The 16,941-nt window shown below is 38.1% G+C and overlaps 3 protein-coding genes across 3 annotated transcripts; 2 read left to right on the top strand and 1 right to left on the bottom strand.

Moving 5' to 3' along the window:
• Positions 1 to 6,638: 6,638 nt before the first annotated feature.
• LOC149702819 (uncharacterized) lies at positions 6,639 to 8,901 on the top strand. Its single transcript, XM_089866715.1, has 7 exons — positions 6,639 to 6,902; positions 7,378 to 7,497; positions 7,687 to 7,729; positions 7,806 to 7,852; positions 7,962 to 8,051; positions 8,125 to 8,263; positions 8,332 to 8,901. The coding sequence occupies exons 1-7, from the start codon at positions 6,897 to 6,899 to the stop codon at positions 8,799 to 8,801; spliced, it is 915 nt and encodes a 304-aa protein (XP_089722841.1). The 5' UTR covers positions 6,639 to 6,896; the 3' UTR covers positions 8,802 to 8,901.
• Positions 8,902 to 10,050: 1,149 nt separating this feature from the next.
• LOC149702817 (uncharacterized) lies at positions 10,051 to 14,036 on the bottom strand. The gene is made up of 4 exons (XM_089866729.1): positions 13,734 to 14,036; positions 13,583 to 13,660; positions 11,503 to 13,139; positions 10,051 to 11,080 (listed from the first exon to the last, which is right to left on the bottom strand). Exons 1-3 carry the CDS (start codon positions 13,737 to 13,739, stop codon positions 12,699 to 12,701), a joined length of 525 nt encoding a protein of 174 aa, XP_089722855.1. The 5' UTR covers positions 13,740 to 14,036; the 3' UTR covers positions 10,051 to 11,080; positions 11,503 to 12,698.
• LOC149702818 (uncharacterized) lies at positions 11,208 to 12,469 on the top strand. The gene is made up of 4 exons (XM_089867151.1): positions 11,208 to 11,442; positions 11,510 to 11,623; positions 11,691 to 11,870; positions 11,939 to 12,469. The coding sequence occupies exons 1-4, from the start codon at positions 11,437 to 11,439 to the stop codon at positions 12,467 to 12,469; spliced, it is 831 nt and encodes a 276-aa protein (XP_089723277.1). The 5' UTR covers positions 11,208 to 11,436.
• Positions 14,037 to 16,941: the final 2,905 nt, after the last annotated feature.

Genomic DNA, 16,941 nt, shown 5'->3' with positions numbered 1-16,941 from the left:
ACTGAAATTCCGACGAAAAAAAGAATAGTTGCAAAAAAATGAAGGAACTATAAGCAGCAAAATAAAGTTTAAATTCCAAGGACCAATTGCCCTTTATCGTGCTTCTTTTTTCAATTTCAATAATTCCAGTGTAGAAAAAAGTCTCCGTATTTGGCTTACCATATAAGGTTTAATGTTCAGGCATATAAATTCATCTAAAGAAAAAAGAACGATGAATGTAAGGGAGTGTCCTTACAAAATCTGACTGATTTGTAGACAATTGAGATAAATTTTTAAATATCTTAAAAAAGTGATTTAAGTTTTATATTGACCCTAAATTTTAACATGAAGTTAATCACCTAATCTTCATTAGAACTAAGAACTTTAAAGGTGTTACAGTGCTTGGCCATATTTTTAATTTTGTACTATCTGAAATTACTCATTATCCAATTAGATGATAATAGGTAATTAATGATGAAATGAAAAGCCTACGTTTTTCAGACAATAGAATTAAGTGTTTGGCCATATTAATAATTTTGAACTGTCTGTAACCATATCAATTAGATGATAACTGACAACTAATGGTGAAATGAAAGGCCTACGTTCTTGCTTATTTCTAATGGTACATAATTGCAGTTTCATAGTTCTTCCAATTAGCATACCGAGTTACTACGTAGGTAGAATCAAGATTATCAGACAATAAAAAAGCGTTGATTTGATCTCTCGTTCCTACTACACTTTATAACGAATTTTATAATATAAATTTTTCCCCATTCCTAATCCTATCGAAACTATCCATGTGGCCTTATTTGAAATTCTTGGACACGCTGTATCTCAAATTATTATAAACGATATGGCCTGTACATTATTATTATTAAAAACGTGCTTACAATTTAATGGTTTCTTATCTTAGAAATATATAGGCTTTTGATATAGAAAAACGATCGTAGATTATAAAAAAGCTATTAGAAGAAACCACCCTTTAACTCTCTTAAAACAATGAGCGAAAAAATAAGAAATTATATTAAAAAATGTTTCAGCTTAGTGTTAAACCTTTCATATCTTTTTGAATGGTCAAGGTTTTTCTTAAGACTTTGAAAACATAACCATTATATCACGAAAGGAAATTTGAAGTCTGATATAGTTTTGATGATGAAAGACAGAAATTCTACATATGCAGAAACCAGTTGTTGATACCATACAAATTGCAATTGAAATAGAGCTAATCAACGTTAATGTAATGTTCAATTAAACTAACATTATCCTTGTTGTAGACTTTAAAAGGTATGGACTGTATACTTTTCTTAGACATTTATACAGACGTAAACAAGCGTCACGAAATTATTTCGTAATATCTATGTGTGGGGTTGGAGCATTCTTTACCTAGTGCTCACTTACTTAGGCAGTATTCAAACATGCTGAAGTTCATGTGAGAGTGTTGTAACACTATAGTATAAGCTTGCCACGATAAAACTGGTTTTAATGTTCTTTTCGATGAATTTAAACACTCATAAGTGAAGAGTAAACCACTTTTTAATTCCTCATTTGAGTACGACGTTGGAATTTTTTCGACTCTTCTACTTAACTGTTATTAAGATAAATTTCATTATTTTTTTTTACTAATGGTTTCAATGCAAATCAGAACCTCGGCTAGGATTCGATTAGTCAGGTTGCATGACGTGATTAATCAGGGAAATGAAATGAGGTTTACTTGGGAGGCGTGTTAAGGGGTGGTGGGGTCAAGTCACCTTCGTTGGACACAGCATTAGTCAGCACCTATAGGGTAAGATCATAGACATGTGTAGTATTCCCTCAAAGTTTGCCGCAAAGAAATTTAGCTTACACGAGTGCTCAATGCTCATCTTTCCTACAAATTTCACGGTTTGTTTACCAAACTGAGCTTTACAACCTTCTAAAAATCCAATCCGTGATAATGTGCCACATATTTTGTGCATATCAAAGACAAGAACTCGTCACTTTTATGGTTTGATGCACCTATTATGATTCAGTGTACTTTATGGGAGCAGAAGAAAATAGGGGAAGTGGGTAGCTTGGGCAACTTCGCGAGGCGTCCCGTTTACGGATTTTTCGCGCCATTTCCCTCCCCGTGGGGGTGAAGAGAGATAGGATTTTTACGCGCATTAACACACGAGTGACGTAATTCTGTGGACAGTACGGTCCTACGCCTTCCAACTGACTAGAGGCGTCTGCTAGAGGCAGTGAGGCACTCAGGCACTCAGGCAGAATGGCAGAGGCTGGAATCGAGTGGTAAGTACTAAATTCATAACTTATTTTAAAATGTCTTTATTTTTAAATACAATGGTATTTCTAAGTTCCAGGGAAAAAATTAACTTGTCCGAAGTTTTAAACTGTGATAGGGAAGAGTTCAAAGTAATAAAGTTGTATCCAAGTTGTTGTAGTTTGATTTTTAACATTGGGATTGGTTTGGGTAGATCTTACTTTTCCTTTCAACACAGCCTGAGTTTTCTTATCGGTAGTAGTTAAATCACACTGCGTACTCTTAACGACATTCATTTTATTAAATAACCGAATTTTCGTCCTTAATTAAACCAATATCCGCATTAACCCGTTGCCTGACGTAACCCTAACTCAAACTGAAGCACAGCAGAAATATAAGCAGACTACACAAGTTAGTTCCACAGTTCGCTACATGGTGGCGTTCGCAATGAAATCTGGTACTATTTTATGCTTCGCGCCGATTGGCCAGATTCAAATTTTAAGGGTGGTAGGGGAATCGACCATTGTAAGTGAGAATCACTGGACGACTTGTATGGCTCAAGGCTACGGCTACCCACTTCCCCTATTTTCTTCTGATGGGAGGTATTTCTTCGTATCCTATGCGAACAGACTAATACACTAACTAACTAACAGACTATTATCTAATAACTTCGCGGTTTCGGTTATATAGCTAAGATTCCCGTCCGTAAAAACGTGAATGTTTTATGTAGGGTAAATGAAAAACCCTGAGGGTGCCTAGATGTGATATTGAAAAGATTTTTTGAGCGTGGACCTTGAACGCGTGGCTGTGGCACCCGTGATACAAAATAACGTGACTTCAAATCTTATTTGACACCCGTTGAATAGAAATATCCAACTAATTTGTCTGTAGGTATAGAATTCTGATAGACACCCGTGTAAATTGAACCATAAATCCAACAAAAATGTTTCCTCTAATTTAAAGAATCGTTACTTTTAAGTTGAAGTGTTTGGATTTCGTTCAAAATTTATGTTCAAAAGTCTGAAATGAATTTTAAATAAACATTAAAACGTCGGAATCAGTTAAATTTTGAAGGATTTATTACCCATGAAGGATAATTGTTTGAAATTATTTGGGGATGGGGTTAAACATGGTTAAAGCGCTATGAAGGTAAAATAAATAAAATTATGTTCTTCATGTAACCATGTATATCCTGTTTCTTGGATAATGTAAATAAATATAAATTATTTGGGCGAATGGGAGAAAATTTATAATTCAACTGTTAATTTGGCTTACAAGATGTTAATTGAATTAATCCTAAGAAAGATGTTTCATCAAAATAATTCAATAATAAAATGGATTTGTTCCAATAGTGATAGAATGTATGTAAACTTGTTTTCAATTTATTGGTGGAATTGTTTAATGAGTAGTAAATATATTTAATTAAAGTTTAAATATTCAGAGGTACGCATATTATATTTGTTTGAATTAATGCTTTTGAAGAAAAAAAAACATTTCTTCAGTGAAATCTTTAGCCATACTCTTATCATTTATTATTGCGATAGGATTTTGGTGTCAATCGCCGAAATTATTGATGCAGGTTTTGCGTGGTGTAAAGGAAACATTTCAGACAGAGAACCTTTTATTTTAAGATTTACGTTTAATCTCAATTTAAATGCTAAGGACACCCAGGTTTTCATTAATCTTGGGCGCTTGACGAATTAAAACCCAAAATAGAGTTGGCGTTCTTCAACATATAAAAAACTATTCGGACAACAGAATTAATGGCATATTTCAAGGATTAAATAAAAGATATTCAGATAAAGCTTAAACATGTAATGAAATATTGGTTTGTTAGAGTCCCCACCCTTTCAAATCAATTTTATCATCTCGAACATAGTGGAACTGAAATCCCCATTTATGGTAGTACAGCATGCACATTACGCTACGGTTTGATTACCCTTTGATTTAACCAAGAAGCGATATCTAGTTTACTAGGGAGAAGATATAAATTCACCACATTTCTAGCTTTATCTCCAATCCAAACGTAGGTCCGGAGTTAATCCCCGCCTCTAAATTACAACCAGCATCTCATTGGTTCTTTAAAACTCACGTCAGCGCGACGCGAATGGCGAAAATTACGTATTTTCCGACTGAGGAGAGGCGAAATAGCCCGGCCTCCTTTTTTGTATTTTGAAAGGGGGACTGGGTCTATGGCGTGCGCATACTTAGGCATCTTTTACCTTCTCCCTAGTAAACTAGATATGGCTTCTTGGTTTAACCAAGAGGTTACAACTGCTAAGCCTAAAACCTACACGAGAAATAAAAATATGTCGTCAACTAAATTCCAAATCACTTTGAAAACTAGATGGAAAGTTCTAGTAGTTTTATTCGAAATATTGAAAATCATTTCATCGGGACTTGAAAACAGCTTTTTTACAAGAGCGTACCTTTAAATGTCAAAATGTCAACTGTATAACTAGGGCGGAGTATTTCTTATATAAGTTTTTGAAAAAGGCTTAACTAAACTAAAACATTTAAGCCTATTATTATGAAATTTCAAAATGAGCACATAGAAGCTAGAAAACGCGTTCGCCCACGTGACATGTACAATAACTTAATCGTTAGTTAAACAGCGTTAAGTAAGTAATTAAGATATCAAGGCAGCGATCAAAAGAACCAAACTCATGAAAAAAACATTTTTATCTAATATCCCCACGGATCTTTTTCTTCTAAGAAATCTGAGGTTCTATAATGGCTTTAGCTCTTTCGGACCGATTTTATAAGCAGAAAATTAAATTTGACAGCCGCTTCACGTAGAAAACACCATAAATCAGTGCATTTTTTCCATTAAAATAGAATCATAAACTAATTTTAATTCCATGTTGCGAGAGAGCTGCCCGGAGTCTGACTGCGAAATTATTTTAATTGAAAAACTTCGTAAGAGAATTAAGAACCGTTATCGCCTAGGGTTAAGAAAATTAAATCTGTCAGTCTGTCTTTCGTTTTGGAAACAGTGGTGATCGCATTGGGTTTTGCAAGGGTGGAGCCTGATTCCTGCAGTAGACTTTCCTTGTTCTACCCCCTTATGAAAGTTTCCGTGAATTGGTTTTAATTCGATAAATAAATCTAATTTTGTTCGCAAGGACTTAATGAATGAACAGAATACTAATCTGCGAGATTTGCAGTATTGAATGTTAACTGTACAAATGAAATTACTTATCAAAACTACCCTTTTCAAATATTGATAGAATGTCTATGATATAACGCAGAAATCTTTGCAAAATTATCTTTCTTTAGGTTTTTTTTTGAACCAAAACTATACATTGTGTTGCTTATAAGTCTGCCATTTTAGGGGATATTCTTTGGCCGATTTTGAGTCGAAAATATGATATTTTGTCGTCCGGGCCACTGTTTTCTAGTTAAGACTGCAGTATTTACGGAAGACCCCTTAAATTTAATTAACAAACTGAAAGACAAATTTAATTAGGGGGTCATCCATAAAACTCTCAAATAATAACTAGAAATCAGTGGCCAGTACGGCAAAATATTACAGAACATTTTTGACTCAAAATCGTCCAAAGAACATCCTCTATAATTTATGGCAAACTTTACAGAAATACCCTGTATAGCCAATTATTTTGAACATTAATTGTATCAAAATTATAATGCAACGAATAAATTGAACGTATTAACTGGTCGAATTGGACTTGAATTATAAGTGCTTTGACAGCTGTAATAAAAGTCAACGTTTCAACATTTTAAGATATATTTTTCCACAAAATTATTAATCTCACCTTGATCTATCAGATGCATAAAATAGAAACTAATAATTTCGCCATTTTCCCATATTTAGCGGTAATTCTTTAATTACCACTCTAACTCGAACGCAATTAAGATCGAGATTGTAGAAAGAGAGGAGAATTCTAAAATACCGTAATACATCTTCGAAGACGTTTCGACGAATCAGAATCGAGATCGCTAGTTTCACCACCCGCTCGCTTATAGAGAACTAAACTTGGTTTACCAAAAAATAAAAAAAAGGTTCACCCCAACTGGTTTCTTCTAAGTTCACTATTGGCCGCCGTTATTTGAGGTTTTTAACTACATAACTAAACCTAACGGATCAAGCAGCTACTCTCCCCCTTGCTTAAATTATATAGACCTAACGTTACCACACCCTAGGCAAAAAGAAATTAACCGATTCACCTTATAGTTAAGAGAATATAATCTTAGCAAAAATTAAAAATTGTGAAACGCCTGGGATTCGATTTTTTTTATTAAGAACGAAATATATTTCGTGGATACGGTTGACTGGGATTATTCTTGAAACGCGTGTGTATGACCAGAAGTGTTGGGAGGGGTATAAGTCAAGGTTAAGCCTTGGTTGTTGCTAAGCCTTAAAGGGGGAATGCTATCTACAAGATAATAGTCACGAAAATGAAGTTCTTCATATGTTATAATCGGAGTGAGGGGAAATAAAAAAGAAATAGATTGGTATGGGATAATAAGAAATACAATTTCGTAGCAGAAACGGAGAACCTTGAGAGTTATGTGATGAAAAAATAAATTTAGAAGAATCCCCACCCTTTAAGGAACATCTAAAATTCTAAATGGGGGTAACCCCTTTTCTCTATAAATACGATTGTACGATCTTCCAGATCTTCAGTTTTCCGATAAACGCTAACCCTACTACACTATGAAGGTATAACTATCGTTAACTTTCTGGACTATCTTTGTGGTTAAAGGCCGAGGTTCAACGAAAAGGGTTCTAGAGAAATGATTACCGAGCATCGAGACTAACAATGGAGCAACCGTGCTGCGATTTTCGAATCCCCGCTGCGGCGAAAGTTAGAAGGATTCCAGCTAACTGAAAGCCGCGCTATGTAGTTATAGCTAACTGAAGATGAACAAATCCTTTTAAATTTCTTTCCTCCCAAATTTTGACTTTCCTCTGAAGGAAATTCTCTGTTGTGTATCTTTAGTTCACTAAAATCACATTGCACGGTTTTCAGTTAGCTAGTCCCTTCCAACTTTTACCCAAGCGGGGATTCGAAAATCGGCACGGTCGCTCCATTGTTAGTCTCGATGCTCGGTTTTCAGTTCGCTAGAACCCTTTCGCCGGAAGTTGGCTTCTAAGGAATTGAACTGACCCATGATGTCTAATCTCAACACTATAGGTCCTCATTGTTTGCGCTTTGATCGCCGCCGTGCGTGGAACTGGCACCTTTTACAGCAGTCCCGTCGTATCCGCTGGCGTCATCAACACCGGTGCCAGTACCGTCCACAGAAGCCAAGATGTATGTAATTGAGCGTTTAAGTCACTGGATTTTGGGCGCCAATTAAGCCCGGAGACCAAAAATATTCGGTTGGGCCTGATTACAAGTATTCGGGATTGAGGCAAACTTAGTCCAGTGACAGACTAAGGAGTATATTTGCTAAGAGACCTGAATCTTCTGTACTGACCGATAATTTCACGCTCATTTCAGACCCTTGGACAATACTCCTTTGGTTATTCCGAAGCTCACTCTAGTAAGTTCTAACCATGCTTGAGCCACATTTTAATTTTTTGAGGTTGAACTAATTGTAATTATTATTTTAATTAAAGGTGGCGGTACCTTCCGTAAGGAAGTTGGGGATGCTCATGGAAACAAGGCAAATAATTTTCATTTAATTATTTTTAACTTTAGAAGCCTTGTAGTGAATCAGGTCACCAACTAACTGGTCAAACTGGACTATAATAGGTATATATTTACTTATATAGGTTGGAAGCTACGGATTGACCGATATTGATGGCCGTCAACGTATTGTCAACTACATTGCCGATGCCGCTGGATTCCGTGCTGATATCAGGGTAAGTCAAATGATCTTACTGTCCTAACATAAGTGGTGTGTACTACTTATAAGTATTTTTGGTAAATATTAAGAGTAACGAACAAGGAGTTGGAGCCACCGCTCAAGATCCCGCCCACACTAACATCAACAAGGATATCGCCGTTGTTGCTGCTGCCCCAGTCCCAGTTGCTGTTGCCGCCCCAGCCCCTGTTGCTATCTCAGCTCCAGCTTGTAAGAATTTTACAGAGAACTAAATGGCTAAGATAACTTACTAAACTATCTTTTCCAATTGCAAAAAGCTCCCGCCGCTGTTGTAGCCGCCCCAGTTTCCGCTGCTGAAGAAGAATTCGAACTAGCCCAAGCTGTCGACTCTCCTCTCCCATACTCTGCCGGAGTTGTTGCCACCAAGTCCATCGCTAGCCCAATTCACTACACCGCCGGAGTCGTTGCCACCAAGGCCGTCGCCACTCACGTCGCTAGTCCAGTTCACCACGCCATTGGCCACATTTCTGCCCCAGCTCACTACGGAATCGGTCATTACGCCGCCGGTATTGCCGGACCAATCTCCAGCCACATCACCCACCACTCCGCTGTCCCTGCAGTTCAGTACGGAATCGGTCATTACGCCGCCGGTATTGCTGGACCAATCTCCACCCACGTCACTCACCACTCCGCTGCCCCAGCTCCAGTCAGCTACTCTTCATCCGTCCACCACGGTATTGGTTACGCTCATGCCCCAGCTGTTGCTTACAACCGTTACTATTACTAAGCAATTTCTGTTAATAGAGAAACGACGTAAAACCAATCTAGTGACCCCACTTTGTAAAAAATGCCTTCCACTCTGTTAAAATAAAAGGTTTTTGTTAAAGTTTCCATGTCTATTTTTGGCCTATTCCTATCTTGTAGCCTAAAGGGCTTCTTGAGATGCTCCCTCACATCTTTTCCTACACATAGGTTGTGAAGGATTTTTTGGGTGAAAAATTACGAATTTTTTTAACCAATCGAAGTTAAGTACGGCTCAATGAATATGCCTAACTAGTGGCCACAAAAATATTCGATCGTGGTGTACTGAACTTCGATTAATATTCGAGTTAGTTTCGATATTAGATATTTTATACTAATTTTGGTTTGTTATAATGAATATAATAATCTTTTTAATAAGAGTAAATTTAAAGGTAATCAGAAAATTGAAGAATAAATGAGATGGTAAAATATCAGACCACCTAACCATGGACAGGCAAGGCCGTGTTAAACCCGCACTAACAAATGGCATTGCGTAGCACGCGCCCTCGCGCGTCTACCGATCGCAATTTATCTCCGAATTTTACTACTTTACTATATTTGGTGATAAACTTGCGGCATCCGCCGCCACAGCGCTAGTGTCAGGCTAAGAAAACCTAGCTCCCTATTTAGTTGCCTTTCCATGATTAGGTGGCCTGATAATTGTTGGAAAATTGGTATGAAATTTCAACAAAGTTAATGGGAAAGTTGGATGACGGAAAAATGTTTCCTCAAAACCTACAAAACCAAATATTAATATAAGGATATTAAATAACAGTTAATTATGATGAAATCGAAAAATTATTATCACTATTAAATTCCCATATACATAGTTTACAGGCATGGAGGATTTATACCATTAACACAAGGAGACCAAGCGACTTAGAGTGTAAAGTCGTCTGCCATTTTACACTCTAAGTTGCCTGGTCTCCTTGTGCAAATGGTATGAATCCTCCTTGAGTGTAAACTATGTATAGATTTCCCTATAATATTGAAAATTTTAAATTTGTAGAAAACGTCTAATCACTTAATCTGTCTTAATATAACTCAACCTATAATCTGGAAAAAATATCCTAGACCCGTATATTTTCCGCTTCTTGGGCCTAATTTCGCCTAATTAGTTTTAATGATAATTAATTTCGTCACCTTTTGCACCAAGAAATTTTATTTCGTTATTTAAGTGAATTAGCTCTAGATGTGGATTGGTGACCGTTAATCTTCAATCGAGCACGAGAAGATACAATTCATTGTCTCTTTATTATACATTCCGTAAGTCAATACAACCTTTAAAACCTCGACATCAGTAATTAAAATTATGGACAAAAACTAATTATTGCATACATTACACGCAATCTAATTTTTGAAAACTGTATCAAAAATAAACCCTTACGACAAAAGCGGTCTCATCTAAGGAGATACAAGAGAAAACATTTACAAAAGATTGATATTCCGTTACCATCAATACATTTAAGAATCAATCTATCATACTGGCACGAAAAGAGCCTACGCCCTCGAACTTAGAACAACCTATTAATTAACGCCTGCATCATCTAAAACACGATCGCGTAATTTTATACCCCTTCACGTAATACCTAACCCTACAACAACTCAAAAATCACCTAACAAAGTTAGAGAATTGAAATAATTCCAATCCATCCATACCAATTAGACACGCACAAAGTTTTACCTACGCAATTAAAGTGTATCAGATCTATTAAGATAACCTCCACATTTCCCAGTAAATCAATACAGGGTTAATAGCGGAATCACGCGTTAGCCATGTGCGCAAAAGCCTAAAATTAAAAATTATACATTCCAAAAATCGACAGTTAGCGCCTTCTCATTAATATTAGTTAGAGGTTAGACCGTTACAGTATACGCGAAGTTCCATAGAATAAAGTCAAAGTTAGGCTAAAGGAAACTAAGGTAAGATTGATATAACGCATAAAATTTACGCCATTGATTTAATTCCCAGTCACACCTCGAAAAAATAATTTTAAAAATGAGAAAAAATTAATTACTGAAGCATTTTTTCTCCACTCCCAAGTCGCCTGTGTTCTGGGTTCTCTTAAAAACCAAGGGCACTCTCACCCATAGATAATAGCGAGTAATGTAACCTATCCCTCTTTCGTCTTACTGTAAAGACACATTGAGATCCACTCTTCTTATGCACCAGACAACACGCCACACTCGTCCACCGTTTAGGAAACGTCTTGGGAGAAACTGTTAACCTTCCTTTATGCTAAGAGCCACCGTAGCTACATCAATCTATTAACAGACAATTATTCCATCAATAACGTTTAAGTCGGAGCCAGTTAAATGAAAAAAAAAGGGATGAAGAAAAAACAGTCTGACATTGAATTCCTTAGGGTAGGGTATGGCTTAAATAGTGCAGTGAGAGTCGTAGAAAAAAATGTATTTTAGAATTTGGATCAAATTATATGGAGCCATATTTTAAAATTCGACTGAATATATTTGATGGAACTGAGAGATACATTGGAATGCGTTGTGATACCACACCCCGTATGAAATCCGATTAGGAGCATATATAAAAGGGGCTTTCCATCTGGTAAACGATATCAATATTCAGTCGCAACTAGCGAGGAATAGTCTGACAATCAAACATGAAGGTAAGTTAAAACCTTTTGAACTGATTCCTTGTTTGAAATTTAAAATATCATTTCACGTACCATAAAGGTCTTAGTCTTTGTTACTTTGGTCGCTTGCGCCAACGCTGGAGTAATTGTCAACGCTCCCGCCGCTGCCGCTCTTGTTGAAACCGGAACCAGCACCCAAAGCCGAACTCAAGATGTAAATAACTCTTTTTGCAATATTAGATACTTTCGATTTGTGTATCTAATTTATCGTTTCTTTTTAGACTTTAGGAAACTACGTTTTCAGTTATGACGAAAACCACAGCACTGGAGGTACCTTCCGTAAGGAAGTAGGAGATGCTGCCGGAAACAAGGCTGGAAGTTACGGTCTCTCTGGAATTGATGGACGTGTGCGAGTGGTCAACTACGTAGCCGATGCTAATGGATTCCGTGTCGATATCAAGGTAAGACTAGGCCTTGATTATTTGACTCTTAGCTTAATACGAGGCTAAATATTTTTTTAATTTTATAGAGTAACGAACAAGGAGTAGGCGCCACCGATGTTGATCCCGCTAGCACTAGCATTAACAAGAAGGAAATCGTAGTTGAATACGCTGCCCCTATCTTGGCTGCCGCTATTACCCCTGAAGATACTCCAGCCAAGAAGGAAGCCGATACCGCCTCTTCCCCAGCTGATATTCCAGCTGCTAGTGAACCTGCCCCAGCCCCAACCGCAGCCCCAGCCCCACCAACTACTGAAGCTCCCGCACCAGCTCCAGCTCCAGCCCCACAACAAGAAGCTCCAAAGGCCCCAGAAGCTCCCAAGGCTCCAGAAGTCAAGTCTATCCAATTATCTAGCCCAGTTTTCTCTTCAATTGGTTTGTCAGCTCTTTCTCCCTTGGCTTCTCAAATCGCCATCGCCAATTTGAATGCCGCTGCCTTGAACCCATATGGTCACTTGGGTGCCTTGTCTTACTCCAACATCAACGCTCATGGACTTCCAATTACGTCTGTAATCAACGCTCACGGTATCCCAGTTACATCCGTAGTCAACGCTTGGTAATTAAAGTCATTGTTTAATTAAAGTCATTTGTAAAAATAACTTTGTGAGCAAGGAATCAATTAATTTAATTATTCCTCCATGTACGCGTTAATTTAAATGTTGAGTGACAAAAAAGTCGCCCATACTGTGTAAAGGGCAAAGTCTTATTGATGTTGTGACAAAATAAATAAAAACATTGTCTTGTGTGTTTGACAATTAAAATCCTTTTTAATTTTAAAAATGTCTATAGTTAAAAATAATTTATGACTCGTACGGGGCTGGGTACACGCACAATATTGTGCCTCTGATATCTATCATAGGGTTCTGGGGCCACTGTAGCTGCTGGATTCAAAAGTGCTCGAAGAGCGTGGGCGTACACGAGCCAATGATGAGGTTTAACATCAGATGGTCTGTGATAGCGTGAATCCAATGGGAACGGACCATTTGTCAACACAATGGGTATGTGTGCTTTGTTCACGGTAGTACTGGCCGGATCCACCCAGGTTGGCTCGCGTAAATTGTCCTCGTTCGACTTGATATCCGCTCGAAATCCATTTTCATCAGCAACGTAGTTGACAAACCGAATTCTTCCATTGTGTCGAACTCCGTACGAGCCTTGTACGCGTCCATTTTCGTCGCTAATCTCGTTTCGAAAGCTTTGGTCGTTGTGGTAACCAAAGGCATATGCACGCTAAATATTATGATCAATAAATAACAACAATAAGTAAGACGCTCAGTGAAATTCGTTAATAGAAGTGCGACTCCAACTACATGGTTTCAGCAATGAGAGCTTGTCATGAAGTGACCTAGGTCATAGATTCTCGTAAAGCTACGCCTGGTAAGGCGCTGTGAAAGGCTTAGTACAGACCAAATATGAATTGTAAAACTGCATGTAGTCAATTCTTGGGTCGTTCTCGAACTAGCTCTCAGTAAGTCTCTAGCATTACGAAGCATAGGTAGTGTCATACTTATTGAACGTATCTTTTAATCTTATGGTAGTACTAATATTGGAAAACAATACTTAACACTTGCTAGAGTAACTATTAGCTTTGCTTTCATTCCAGGGCTAATTAATCTAGTGAGTGATTTTGAAGTTCCAGAGCACAATTACAAAGACAAGTGATGCATACATACCGATTTGGAAGTTGAAGCTCCGGGTTGTGATCCAGATTGAGAGGCGACCACAGCTACACAAATGAAAATTACGATAGTCTAAAAACGTCAAAGAAACTACGACGGTTAGGTCTAACATTTGACAGTAAGTTCACATAAATGAAGCAAATACCTTCATGTTTATCAAAATCAACAATAACGCAACCAGAGCAGCAGAATTGTGGGTTGACTGAAACCGTAAATAGCGAACTGAATATATGGGTAAACTACACAAAACAGTGATTTGGAGCTGTAGTATTCAATAATTGACCATATCACACTCTTTAAATTGTCAAGAACTGCAATACTTCTTCGATTTGGCAACGTTTGGGTTTGATACACAGTGTGCCGCATTATTTACACATAAATGCTTTTTAGATAGGCGTATTCAAAAATGGAAATCTTTTGTTATCAACTTTTTATTATTTGACTGTATGAAAGTTTCTGCATCCTGTGTTGGTGTAACGTAGAGTTCATTATCAACAAACAAATGTTTATCTTCAAGGGTATTGGGAAAAAAAAGATAAAACATACATAAAATAGGGAAGATTTTGGACTTTTTATAAAAACTTTCTATGGTAAGTGTCAGTATAAGTTTGGTCAAAGATAAAATCTATGATTTTATTTACCAATGATTAAATTCCGATTATCTATTCTGGGGGTCTTTTATTTTGGAGAAAAAATACTTCTTTTCGCGAGCATTTTTTTAGAAGTTGAATTTGTACTCCCTTCACACCAATACTTGTTCAAAGATTTTAAACTTATCCTTCTTGAAATAACAAAATAAACTTCACTTTTCGTAGGGCGCATTATCTTTGTATAGAATAAGTTATAGAAATTTGTTTCTTTAAAAGCTTCGACACGGATTCTGTCATGTACGGTAAAATAATAATAGAATGCTTATGTCAGGCCCAGAACAAATATTAGACAGTTAGCCTTGACCCAACCGTAAGGGGGAGCTCTGGGATAAACTAGATGACGTCAGATACGAGTTGACATGTAGAGGTAGCTAAAGAGATATTAATCACTTCATGTACGGGCTTCCTTTGTAAACATTAGAATCTTAACTACGGACTGTTTATTAAGCTATAATAAACTTATTGATTTTATCTTAGTGTTATTACTTCGTGTAACGAACATAACAAATGGCGACGGAGGCGAGATCGCGTTATACGTCTAAAGTTTTAAAAGAAAACATCTTTTTCTTCAACCCGTATACCGTAGTCTAGGCCTAGGCCTTAGTTCTTCAAGCTAAAAGCCGTAAACGGAAGGAAGCACCGCAATTTCACAAAGAAGTCCTTGCCTCGTGGCAACATCGATATACGCGCTGAACTTATAGTGAAAAATATCAAGTCACGTTAAAGAAGTCATTGCCCCGTGGCGACATCGATATACGCTCTGAAATTATAGTGAAAAATATCAAGTCACGTTTTCTCACGCCTACTGCAAAATGACGACTTACGGTAATTTAAACATTTTTGACAATAGAACTGAACAGTGGTCGCAGTATTCGGAGCGACTAAACGCTTATTTCCTCGCGAACGATATTACTGACGCCAACATTAAACGCGCGATATTACAAACTGTTCTTAGCCCGGACACATATAGTCTTTTACGCGATCGTATTCGTCCAGCGACCGTCGCGTCTAAAACCTATGACGAATTAGTCGCGGCTCTCACCACGCATTTTGACCCAACGCCCTTGCGTTGCATCGCCCGACTTCGCTTTTATCGCCGTACTCGCTTAAACGGAGAGTCAGTTGGAACATTCATCGCTGCATTACAAGCCCTCACGGAACATTGTGCCTTCCAGAATCGCGATGAGATGATAGTTGACAAACTCATCTTCGGTATCAACAATGATACTATGCAACAAAGACTCATCGCAGAAGAAGAAGAAAAGAAGTCCATTACGCTAGCTAGAGCCACGGCAATTTTGATCTCCATGGAAAGCGCTAAAACAAGCCTTGGAGAAATGAAAACGACGGAACCCACACGAGAATTAACATCCGAGGTCCATCAAGTCATTGGAAAACCTCCATCGCATGGCAAGCCAGGAAGACACAAGAAACCTTCAACTAAGCGTCACCAGTCTACACATTTAGACAGCCGCGTTCGACCAAAGATCAAACCAGATCTTACACGTTGTCTTCGCTGCGCTGCGGAAGGACATAAGGGTCCCGACTGTCCTTACCTTCAATCCACGTGTTTAAAATGCCAACGAAAAGGGCACATTGCAAAAGCATGCCTCAACCCACCTGATCCACATTCCACAAGAGTACAACAGCGGAGACCATATCGTTCTCATCATATCAATGACACCTCCTTGGCACCACTGGACACTGCCCCTCTTAACGAATATCTACCAGACGTGTACCATGTGGATGACGTTTTGAGGACTGACCGAGACCACAGCGTCGTAAACCCATCAAACATTGACGAAAGTATTCCACCGCCCGATTCAGTCACGCTCGAAGTCAACAACACACCAATTGCCTTTGAAATTGATAATGGATCCGGATTCACTATGATTAAAGAGCAGGATTTTCGAACACTCTCTTCCGTATCCGAAATAACGCAATTTCCGGGCAAATTGGAATCATACACAGGAAATACAATCCAGGTTGTTGGTCAAGCCGTAGTCTCAGTTGTTTTTCGAGGTCGTCAGGCTCAACTGCCATTACTAGTCGTACGGAGCACAAAACCAAATTTGTGTGGTCGTAAATGGCTCTACTCAGTCCTGGACATTCTACCTTCGTTTAAAGCTCACCAAAGCAACACTGCCGAAGTGAATCAAGTTGCAACACAAGGAGACCAGCAGCTTAAAGAGTTATTGGAGAAACACTCTGCACTCTTTACACCAGGACTTGGAAAGTTACACGGCATAAAGGCAAGGTTGTATGTAAAAGATCATGTCAAGCCCGTCTTCTGTAAAGCACGCACAATCCCGTACGCTAGACAAGAAGCTGTAGCGACCGAACTACGCCGTATGGAAAGGGAAGGAATCATTACCAAGCTTCCCTATTCGGATTTTGCATCTCCAATTGTCATCGTTCAGAAGCCCCATGGAGGACTAAGAGTGTGCGCTGACTACAAATCCACTCTGAATCCTCAACTAAATATAGACAAGTATCCATTACCGCGTTCCGAGGACATCTTTACAAAACTCGCTGGTTGCCGACTATTCTCCAAACTCGACTTACGCGAAGCCTACAACCAAATAGAACTGGAAGAGGATTCGAAAAAGTACACAGTAATCAACACACCACTGGGGTTGTACCAATTCATCCGATTACCATTTGGAGTCGCGTCAGCCTCAGCAATATTTCAACGCATAATGG

The sequence above is a fragment of the Phalangium opilio genome, unplaced genomic scaffold, assembly GCF_054372755.1.
Source record: "Phalangium opilio isolate 3A_F unplaced genomic scaffold, DU_Popi_V2 ptg000017l_1, whole genome shotgun sequence".
Taxonomy (NCBI): domain Eukaryota; kingdom Metazoa; phylum Arthropoda; class Arachnida; order Opiliones; family Phalangiidae; genus Phalangium; species Phalangium opilio.
The sequence above is the reverse complement of the archived record's forward strand: the minus strand, read 5'-3'. Positions and strand labels throughout refer to the sequence as shown.